At 40.1% G+C, this 12,237-nt stretch overlaps 1 protein-coding gene across 1 annotated transcript in view; it reads left to right on the top strand.

Annotated features, from left to right (window-relative positions):
• Positions 1-3,295: 3,295 nt before the first annotated feature.
• Positions 3,296-12,237, top strand: part of TMEM178A (transmembrane protein 178A) — a 242,265-nt gene continuing 233,323 nt past the window's right edge. Inside the window, exon 1 of the mRNA XM_073557518.1 lies at positions 3,296-4,381. Coding sequence (XP_073413619.1) covers positions 3,961-4,381 — 421 coding nt within the window. The 5' untranslated portion in view covers positions 3,296-3,960. The remainder of the gene's footprint in view (positions 4,382-12,237) is intronic.

The following is a 12,237-nucleotide window of genomic DNA, read 5'->3' as shown; positions in this document are numbered from 1 at the left end:
CCTGCTACCACCGATGTATGTGCCGTATCATGCTGCTTTGAGTACTCTACAAACATTGTAAGTGCTAATAAGAGCCATAATCAGCGTTACTATCCCACTTCTATGCTTCCTTGAAAAAACTTCAGGTGATGATGGATGAGGTGGTGACACAGGCATAAGAGTGGGAGAAAAAAGGACTCATCACACCATTGTAAAGGCCAGTCGTCCACACATAGCTCGGAGGGTGGGTTCCTGTACCAACAGCCAGGGGAGAGTTTTGGAAGATGAGGAGGAGGAACCGTGTTCACCGCAGGGTGGCACTCAAAGTAGCTCACGGGTATTATGAGCATGGCTGGGGGGAAACAAAGGACCCATACCATAATACACTTCCTATCAAGGACAGCTTGTCATTCCCTCTGGGTAGTCTGACACACATGAGCCATTTCATGCTGCAATGCCTGCGCAAGAACACAGAGTTGCCTGGATTGTTACCAGTGCTGATTACTGGGTGGCTACCTTGCTGGATCTCCTCTACAAGGACAACGTAGCATCCTTAATTCCGTCACTGGAGCGGGATCAGAAAATGTGGGTATACAAGCGCACGCTGGTAGACGCACTACTAACGATGTTCCCACCTGACAGCAGGGGCTCAGTGGAAGCACAAGGCAGAGGCGGAGGAGGAAGTCGCCAATGCAGCTGGAGTACCGGCACCACCTCGGAAGGGAGGGTTAGCATGGCTGAAATGTGGAAAACCTTTCTCAGTATGCCACAACATCTGGCACCAACATCTAATACGGTCCGTTTTAGCAAAAGGCAGCATTTCAACAACTTGGTGGAAGAGTACGTGTTCACCCGTCTCCACGTACTGAGTGATGGGTCTGCCCCATTTAGCTTCTGGGTCTCCAAATTAGATATATGGCCTGAGGTTTCCCTTCACACCTTGGAGGTGCTGGTCTGCCCTGTGGCAAGTGTATTGTCTGAAAGCATGATTAGCATGGCAGGGGGTCTGACCATAGAAAGGCGCACCGCCTGTCCACAGCAAACGTGAGCAAGCGCAGACAGATTCATTAAAATTAAACAGTCATGGATCCCACAGAATTTGTCTGTACCTTTGGCTGACTAGAGAAGTAGACCAGCTGCATCCAGCCATAGTTATGCTAAAAAAATAGTATTGACTACCTGCTCATCCAATAATTTCCACAATTGGATGTGTTTAAAAAAGATGTGTTGAGATAATCTTATAATTGTGCCCCTGCTGTGTACTGTGTAATGGCTGTGTCTGACCGTACAGGAACATGGTCTGATCATACCATATCTGGAAGAGGAAGTAATAAAGTATACATGCATTACAGCATGGACTGGCAAATAATTATTTCTTGAGGTAAAACATTTTTGAAAAATCAGGCAGAGAAATGCTTTATCTCACAAAAAGAATCAACTGTGATCCCATGCTGTGCTGTCTGTATACTCTCTTTTGCTTCCTCCCCTGCCCAGGAGCTGTAGTATGATCAGACCATGCTCCTGTATGGTCAGACGCAGCCAGTATACAGTACACAGCAGGGGAACATTCATAAGATTATCTCAGCACAGGAACTTTTTATTTAACACATCCAATTGTGGAAATTATTACTATTTCAAAATGTATTAATTAAAATCAACTTTAAAAATTAACTTTGTTCCTGGAAAAACCCTCTTTAAGTAATTTACCTATCCACATTCTTTGCACCCCAAAAAAGTGGAGAGAATTATTATACTCCCTGTATGCAGAGTAACCCCACCAAGCCTGTTTTCAGAGTACCCACCTTGCCGCCCCCCAAAAAAAACTTTGTCTACCTCCTCCTCTGCCTCTTCCACCAACACTGCCACATCCACCATCTTCTCATTCTCCTCCTCTGCTTGGACCTCCACATCCTGGTTCAAGATTATTAAGTTTAATATTTTTTTTATTATATATTATTTTAAGTCATTTCCCTATCCACATTTGTTTGCACTAGAATTGACCTACTTTTACACCCATTTAGCTTTGTTTTGCAGCTCTCTGGCCCTTACTATGACCATTTCACAGCTATTTTAAAGCACCAAAGTTCTGGTCCCTATTGACGTCTATAGGGTTGGGGTCAAGTTCGGATTCCGAACCAAACTTTGAACTATAGTTCAGCCGAACCCGAACATCCACGAGTTTGCTCATCCCTCATCATGAAACCAAAGTGTTACTCACTTTGCTTTGCTTCTTCATTGATCTGCAATCCTTACTACCTGCAAAAATGCCAAGTCATTTTTTGTTAAAGGGAACTTGTCAGCTAATTCATGCTGCCCAAATTGCAGGAAACATGAATCAGAGCCTAGCTGCAGGATTGCAGTCAGGTATATTTTTATCTGAAGCGCTCTGACGTTTCAGAGAAAATACAGTGTGAAGGTCTTGCACTATAGCCAGAGACAAGACTAGTCCAACACTGCCCCTGGAAGACATCACGCCCCCGTGCCACTCCGGGTGATTGAAAGGGCTCTCCTTATAGAGGGAGATATCACATAATTAACCAGTGATAATATGTAAATAATTTAAAACAAAATCTTGAGTTTACTCAATTACCTAAAAATCGTAATTTTTTAACAAGAACATAAACTGCATTGTCGATATTCGTCATACATCATATAAAAGGGGTAATATACCTTAACTGTGTTTTTATTATGACACAATTTTCCTAGTTCTCTATTTTTTTTTAAGTTAATATAACACCTCTAAGACAGAGACGTTGGTGTTGGAGAGGAAATGACTTGACACCCTAGAAAGTATGGCACATATATGGAGATGAGGGAAAGCACCTCATTTACACTAGGTAGTTTCATACGCAAACTTCGGAAAGTATAATTTTCCTCAGAGACAATATTATCACAAGATGATTGAATAAGTAGTAAATCATAATCACAGTTCTTACTGGATTCCCGAATAATTCATTCTTATATAATATTGATTGCCATATTGAATATTGACTATGACAAGTAATTACAAAATATTTCTTCTGTATACGAAAGATTACTATGTTGGATTTTTTTTTTTGTTTAACAACATCCATATCGTTAATATTCCAATATTTACAGTCTCTACCAGAATTCTGTCACTACGTTGCCGCTCGCTTGTATTTCCTCTAGACTGCATTGTTACTGATTTGTCTTTGTGACCTTGTCATACCCTGCCTAGATCTGGGAAGGGCACATGCTGTGGGGAGTAGATCATTATTGTGATTGATTAGACTGTACATTATTCATTCACTTAGCAGGTATAAATATCCTTCTACCTCTTGATTTAGAGATTTGTAACCATGCTGCATTGAAGGGGGAGATAGGGAGAGAGCACAGAGGGAGAAGATAAAGAGCTGAGGGACAGTTAGAAAGAAAGTATTTGAAATGTAAGGGAGATTAAATCAAGAGAGAGATAGAGAAGAATCAGAAGAAGATAAGTAAGAGAACACAGGAGAGAGCAAGGAAGGAAAGAGGAAAGGGCAGCAAGGAGAGAGGGAGAGAGAAATAATAGGACAGTGAGAGAAGAAGTATAGTATGGACAGAGAGGAAGGAAGGTGGGGCAATGTAGCAAGAAATAATGTTCTGAGAAAGGAGGGAGAGAGGAGGGAATATACACTGCTTGGCTGGGTAAGAAAGCTGCTGCCTGCATTCTGTTCCTGGGCAGGCTGAGACTGCAAGACACATAATAGGCTGAGTTGAATCCAGGTTCTGCACAACTCACTAGATTTTGATTGCTCAGTTGGAGACTGAAGACAACTAGAAGTAGGTGACATGACATGATGGTCTAGGCTATGGAGAAGAGGCATCCTGTCTGTTTTGGAAGATGCAGATTACAGAAGGGGTGGCTTAATGGTTGCAAAGGCTCAACGAGGGGTGAGAGGAAAGGAGTGGGTTTCCTGAAAGCAAGCATCATGCCAGCCAGTATTGCCTTGGTGTGATGCTGCTGCTTCACAAAGAGCCATGGAGACACGGGGCTTGGTCACTGCTGTTAGCCTGGCTCTGAGCCTTCTCTCCCTGATTCTGCTGGTCATAGCTATATTTACAGACCACTGGTATGAGACAGACACTCGCAAACATAAGGAGATATGTGAGAGCCAGGGTAACTCAGACCCTACAGACCAGAAGAACAGACTCATGCCCCTCTATCAGCTGCCCTACCGTGGAGACTCCTCTAGGAACCGCAAGATGGGTCTTCTGTCACCAGCCCCGGCTGGTGGGGTAAGAGAACCAGAGGATCTACTGGAGAACTGGAGGTCTCTGCTGGGACTTGGGGTTCTGGAGTCAGACTGTGGACGTCCCCTATTCTCTACCTACTCTGGGCTGTGGAGGAAATGCTATATTATGGGAATTGACAAGGACATTGACCATCTGATCCTGAAAGGTGGGCATGGTTACACATGGTGGAATTCTGTTGCTGGGGTCTGTTGTTGGTACCATGTGCACAATATTTGGCTTGGTGTGTTAGTTACATGTAGCTAGGTATCTGTATATTCTTCTTGTGAAAAGTTTACCATTATAACTATGCCATTGTTACTGAAATTTTTTTTTGCAAATGTATAACATAAGTAAAAAAAAAGTGTCCACACTTTTTATGACATTTATAAAAAACAGATGTGATAGTAAAAATCATTTGTTTAGTCTGATCAATCATTTTCAGCTACTAATTTACTGCATTGAAGACTACTGATTACAATGTATTTACAAATAATCCAACAATACCCCGCGTTAGTGGTAACCAGTAAAATGACAGTATGTTGGACTTATTCTAAGGATGACTGTTATTATTATGATAAGAGGATGTAAATGGTGAAATAGCACAAATACATTATGGGTTATAGCAGCATTTATTTCTTACTGTGGTTCTTAAAAGAATGTTCTTGTTGTAGAAGAGTCTAGATAAATGTCTTAATTATCAGAATGTCGGTCTGATTGGCGTCAAAAATCAATATAAGTGAGCTGTTCTCTTATTTAAGGCTATGTGAATACCACAACATTGTCAAATTACTATCTATCGTCACAGAAATTAGAGCTAAGGAAAAGAATTAGCTTTCTGTATGATGTAAGTCCTAATATATCTTAGATCTAAGTCCTAATAGTCATCCACAAACTCAGCCAGCGTGAGATAGACGAAATGACAGCTTAAATGCAAGCCACATTCTTGTAAAAAGGCACCATATATGAATCTACTTTATCACATCTAATTATGCATTTTTTTTTTATTTTTTCAATTTCTAGCCCACGTCCTATCAATAGCAGGATCATTTACAATTTGAACAGACAAGTCCTTCTGTCTTAGTGTGATATATCTAAACATATTTTACTTACTAAATATTTGCACGTGTAAATATTAATACATGTGCATGAAGACTAAGATTAGTCATATACTGGGCTGTAGATGGAAATAATCATATGTATATATGCTTATGATTTAAATGTCCGCATTTTTCTGGCATGCTTTCACTAACTGAAGACACAGGATATAAAAACAAAAGCCATGCAATCTGTTAGATTTCTAATTGAACCATTAATTAAAATAATAAGTTAACTGGATTGGCCTGGTTTAAAAATCTTATTTTAATTAGCATAAATTGATGCAGCTCTCAAAAACAAAGTCTAAAAAAAAATATGATTCATAGTGGTCATGACAACTCAAATTCAGATGTCATTATTGTATTAATGTATAGAGCGCTAACACATTCTGCAGATATTGTCATTTATCACTAATATGGGTCCCAGTCACCATTGGCGCCCCCCAATCTAAATTTAGTCCCAATTATTAGAGTGTGGGACTAAACCAACACACAGATTACATGCAGATGTTGCATTTGGTCACATTCAAACCCATGACCCCAATGCTATCCACTGAGCCACCATAATGCCCACATAGAGCAAAATCCCATATCTAAAGTTCTAACACATGACCATTGTGAATTTGACTAGGTATACATGGCGACTTATGACCATATGACATAAGCTCAAAATGTCACAGTGTTGTAAGATAACTTATGATAGTCAATGTGGTCCCTTGTGACCAGCAACATGACTATGACACCATACAGTTGGAAAATATGCTAACTTGGTGGATTCTCTATTCCATTCCATTTACTACCATTACTCGCAATTTGAACAATGTGGCATTCTGATCTTACGTCAACCGGCCACAATTCACCGGGCAACTCTTTGCCTAACTCTTATGTTTATGTATTAGCATATGACTGTTTGATTGTTATAATTAGTATCATAAAACAGATTGTGATGTATAATTGTTGCCTAGCTACACATCATAGATTTTTTTTTTACCAGCCATCTGCGATTTATGTAATGCTAGTGCCTAGAAAGTGTTGATACCCATAAATACTCATTGTAAGTGTATTCACACAGAATGCATCTTTGACACTCTAGAACATGAGTTAATGGACTATGCCCTGCAAGCCACTGTAAACTGCAGCTGGCACCCTTAGGAAATAGAGCGGATCATTACGAGAATTGAAATAAACTAGAGGGAACCAAGGCATGTATTTATTCTGTTCCAAAAGGAAGATGAATGACACTTGTTTGTTAGTAAATGTGCTTGAATTCGCGCAATTATCCCTGGAATTATTCTTGTAGCGAGGTTACTAAAAATGGATGCTTTGCAATGCGAGAATTGACCTATAAACCTCTTTACACAATTATACCTCGACTGTGTCACATCAATCTAATTTACCCATCGTTAATGTATGTGATGAATAGTGTAAGTCGCAATCATTATATCCATAGCTCTTTAACCCCTTTCCAGTGGTAACATTTGCTGAAACCTTTCTAATCCCTCGTAAATTAATTTGTGAGCGGATCTGCATTTTTTATTTTAGAAGCCCACAGCTATGTCCATATCTTGTATACAAGCACAGAAGAAGACTCCTAAGGAATAAATAGCATTCAGCAGTTCTAGAGGTTGGTACAATGTCAGTGTCCAACCTCCTTTCCAATAGACAAATATAAAATATGAAATAAATCATAAAAGATGTTTCATAATCAGAATAGGAGCAACAAACACAAAGTTGAATTATGTTTTGTAAGTGCACATAGAGGACACTTTAATAACCTTTTCAAAGGCAGTTATGTTATAGAAAGCTGCAATATCTGAATATATAGTCTGATTTGATGGACGGTAATTCATAGACAGGTTTTTGGCGCTCAGTTTTGATGTGCTTGCTGAACAGATGTATATGGGATGTATCAACATAATTGTTTAATGCCCTCCAAAAAATGCAGAAACTGCATAAATATTGTCAGCAGTTTGCGACTTGGCATAGTTTTGTATTAATTTTCCTACTGAATGGTGGTAAACAGACTCCTTTTGGAAGAACAGCGCATATTTATTTTATTAAGCATACAAAAGTCCCTTAGATTGCTTGGTGTACACAGAAAAGCACAATGCTCGGATTTTTAGTAGTATTGTCTTTTTAGTAGTATTGTCTTTTTAGTAGTATTGTCTTTTTAGTAGTATTGTCTTTTTTTTTTGTTATAAAGATCTTTCCTAAACTTGGAGATTAATTTTGCACGCCATTTGCATAACAAAATTGAGATAGGCTATATTTGTGCAGATGCCTGTATTACATTTGCAACATCAGTGCTACCCAAAATGTAGACGATACTGCAATAGTAACTGAACAAATTGCCTTTTTGCTAGATTTAATTTTGAAAGCCAGAGAATTAGACAGATCTGGTTCATTTTGGGGGCTAAAATTCTGATTGCTAAAGCACTGTGGTTCTCCTCAAGGAGCATGTAATGGGCGACATACTCATGAATACTCATATTGGTTCAGTGGTTTGCACTGTAGTCTTGGGGTCCTGGGTTCAAATCCCACCAAGGAGAACATCTGCAAGGAGTTTGTATGTTCTCCACGTGTTTATGTTGGTTTCTGCTCTCACGATAAAGATACAGTAATAGGGAGGTAGATTTTGAGCCCCAATGGGGACCGTTCTGACAATGTTTGTAAAGCGCATTTGGAATTAATGGCGCTATATAAATGAATTAAATAAATATAACTAGACAGGGGATAATGGTGTTAAAGAAATGATTAATTTCTGTTTTGTTCCTTAAACTGAAGAAAATAGTCTTATGCAAGAATGACCTATGTGGCTATATTATCATCTGTGATTGCTAACACAAATTCTTTTGGCCTGATGTTTTTTTTTCTAAAATTCCTAAAAATTGTCAAGGACAAGTTGTTTCCAAATTCTATCTTTTATGGGATGACAACCCAAAATTCAGTGGATTCAGCCCAATTTTTCCTGAGAATGTCAACTTTTGAAGCAGGTCACTTTAACATATGGATCATTCCCCCCCATATTCCTTCATGTAATTAATCTTGAGCCCCAGGATGTATTTGACAAGCAATTGTAAAACTGATATTTCTGCCAAACTATTAGGTAATGTCCTATTTCCATTTGTTCTTGCATTATAAAAGATAACCATATCCAATAATAAACATAGATTATTCGTACAGACAACGGCGTGTGTCTTGCTGGTTTATTGTTAATAGCTTAGTTACCTAAGACAGAGAAAGCCTGAGTAGGAATAGAAATCCCGTCTATAACAATGGGTACAACACTCAGCAGTACATTACTCGGGGTCTAAGCACCTGGACCACAGTCTATCACAGCTTTTCACAAGTCTCTAAAGCAAAATACCTTGTTTCACGATAATGTTGGTTCTCCATTTAAGTTCTTCACTGTACATCAGTGGTTCCCAACCTCCAGTTCTCGCGGACCCCAACAGGTCATGCCTTCAGGATTTCCTTAGTATCTCACATGTGATGGAAGTATCATCAAGGCATCAGAAATTCTCTCACATGTGTAACACTATGGAAATCCTGAAAACATGACCTGTTGGGGTCTGAAGTTTGGGAACCACTGCTGTACGTGATCCAATGCCTCCTTCTATCCAATTGTTAATGACAGCCTCACTCAGTGACCACACTATCTCTACCTGTAGTAGACAATACATCTGTGGTCACCAAGGAAAAAAAATTTTTTGTCAGCTCACCAAACCGTAGCAGATGTGAAGTCTGGAGGAATGCAATCAATCCTGGGCGGTGCAGGGAACTTGGATTCCGGAAAATCTTGTAGGCACAATACCCAGGAGATGTTCCAGCAGTCGAAGTTGCTGGAACATCTCTTGGGTATTGCATCTGTGGTCACCAGTAGTAACAGGTAGATTATTGCCTACAAGAAATCTTTGCTGGTTATCATCTTTACATTGTGGCATGCAGTTTATTGTTACCGTATAGCATTTCCTATGCTGATTTTCAAGAGGCTTTTGACAGTGCTGCACCATTATCATGACCATATGAATAGCAGCTAGTAAGCATGTACAACTTTGAAATTAGGTTTAGACCTAATGCACTTGACAAACCCATGTGCTTATGCGAAAAGTACAAAAGGGAATAAGAGATGACATGATTGTTGCATCAGTTCTTATTTTTTTTATCATTATTCAACTTCAATTTTTTTTTTATAATTCAAATATAATGAGATAAATCTAATGAAGCTTTGGAATTATTGTACGTTGGAAGTCAAAAGGTGGCAATTTTAATAATATTTCCTTTAAGACTCTTTCACCAGTTTTTTGCTATGTTACCTGAAAGCACCATAATGTCGGAGCAGAGACCCTGAATACAGGGATGTGTCACTTGCTAGTCGGTGTTTTGCAATTTCAATACAATCAGTGTTTCATCAGCAGGAGAATATCACTGCAGGACAACTATCCTCATGCCTGGTAGTCCAACCACACATGTACCACTGATTTGCAGTTTATCTCACTATACAATGTACACATGAGCTGTGGTGTGGGCGAGGTTATACACAGATCAACAAAGGAGTTCTGCTAGATCACTGCTGCACTCAGTAAATTAATTGATATATTGCTGGAATCACGGTCTCTGTCACTGCCTTGTAACAAGGTGGCAGTCGTGGGCAAGTCTATTAAGCCAGTCAATGAGCACCCCGGCACCTTGTACACGAAAAGACAGGTGAAGTCCCAGTCCTGCAGTGCAGTTAGTTACCTTCAGCACACAGTCACTCCAGTTGCAGGGGACGAGGTCTCAGGAAACCCCAAAATTCACATTTCTGCTCCAACGGTAAAACATTACTGAACACGGTGCAAACAAGACAGTATTTCCTACACTTTCTCTGAAGCCTCTGTGTGTTGCATGGCACCAGCTCCTATCCTGGTCCCAAACCCCGTAGTTCTCCTGGGGTCGATCCAGATGAGCCAGTGTCCATCCACGCTGCCCGTCAAGCTAGGGCAGCTTTTATCCCCTCGACCGGTGAATCCTCTGCCTGCACTATGGCGCATGTCTTGCCCTGGGCAAGCCTGCCCGGGCTCTGTCTAAAAGCAGGACATCCTTTTCCTAAGTGCAGAGGCTTTGCACCGTCCCCCTTTTAACGTCTCCCAACTATTTAACCCTTAACTCTCTATCTCTAAGCTAAACATGTACAAATACATCCACAGTACTGTGTAACACAATAAGAGAACATATCCAGTACATGACACATTGCAAGAACATTGGAAAACTGCACATTATATTCTTTAAACATTAGGAAGCCGTACGTGACACAGGTACTTGACATTCAGGAGAGGGAAGGCAAACGAGGGTCCCCGCCACCTGCTTACAACCTCATGCTGCTGTTAGATTACCATACATAGCAAAAACATTAATGTCCAATTAATCTCAATTCACATTGTACAGCAATTCTAAGAAGTTAAAAAGCATGGAGCATAGATTTATTATTTTCTAATAATGTAACCGCTTCAACCCAATAGTAGTGGTACATTTTTTCCACTATGTGTATATTTCATGACTGTAATTTTTGCTATTTTCTGAACACAATTGTAGGGGCTGATATCTTCCATTTGCTTCTGTTGACAGCATTTAAAACTATGTTTTATAGCAGCCTTAAGGGCTTGTCACACTAAGAGATATCGCTAGCAATATCGCTATAACTAGTGACGTTATAGCGATATTGCTAGCGATATCGCTGTGTGTGATACTTACCTCCGACCGGCTCCCCCGCTGGTTATCGCTGATCGTGCGAGAACGTCCTGGACTGTTTCTCGTCGTCAGCTTCCTGCGGCGCTTCCTGTGGAGAGACGAGCGACGAGCGTGGAGGCGGGCGGGAGGATGTCAGGATCGCCTGGTGTGACAGGTAAGTAGCGACCCCCGTCCCCAGCGATGTCGCTGGTGAGATCTGCCTGTGTGGCAGCTCACTAGCGACCACTTAGCGATGCACCAGCGATCCTGACCGCGTCATATCACTGGTCGGGATCACTGGTACATCGCTAAGTGTGACAGTACCTTTATTGTCTGTAGATAACAAAAAGCAAGCTCTGACTCATTGACTTCTATAAGAAAGTTTTGTAGACATACTCTGTGTCCTTTCCAGAGGCCATTGTGCAGAGAAAGAGAGGAGGTGAGCTTTAACATCACATATTGTAAATGGTAGCTCCTGTGTAATATCTACATTAAAGTGTTATCATTGTAATCCAGCTATCAAGATACTGAGGAGTGCCCTGTACAGACAACCATAAATAACCTTATCGATAGGTCTTGTGCAGACAATTGGATTTTTGGTCCGAGTGCTATGGAGCACATGGCCTATTTTTTCTTCGGACTGAGTCTGTCCGAGATAAAAAAAAAAATGCAGCATGCTCTATTTGCATCTGATTTTCAGATCACACTCTGCCATGCAAGTCAGTGAAAAAAAAATCAGTCTACACTCGGATGACTTCTGAGTGCAGTCTGATTTTCATTTACTGACAGAACAGAGAAGGTAGAGAAATTTATTTTTTCCATGTTCTCCACATCTGATCTCAAACTCTGATCAGAGAGTGATTAGCCTAATCAGCCCAATTCTCTCAGATGTGAGAAAATATGACCCTATCTACAGTATGCTGCATTTTTGCATAGTGCATGCATTTTTCCATGTGGAGCTCATACTCCATGCTGAATAAATTGAGATGTTTTTCAAATTTCGTTTCCATTTTTTCAGCATAAAACGCATCATTAACATGTCTATCGATCTTATTATTTCCATAATTCCTGACTTTCTTTTTGTAGCAATTGCAGTGTTGAGGACTGTATATGTTTCTGAAAGGGGATTTGGAGCCTGATATGGTAAAAACAAAGCCTGGGACCGTTAGTGAGGAAATTACGAAATTTTTCAGCATTGATTTTTGAACCTGTTTCGATA

Source organism: Dendrobates tinctorius, unplaced genomic scaffold (assembly GCF_039654945.1).
Source record: "Dendrobates tinctorius isolate UK_male_01 unplaced genomic scaffold, ASM3965494v1 ptg000250l, whole genome shotgun sequence".
NCBI classification, from domain to species: domain Eukaryota; kingdom Metazoa; phylum Chordata; class Amphibia; order Anura; family Dendrobatidae; genus Dendrobates; species Dendrobates tinctorius.
This window is presented reverse-complemented; position numbering and strand designations above follow the sequence as displayed.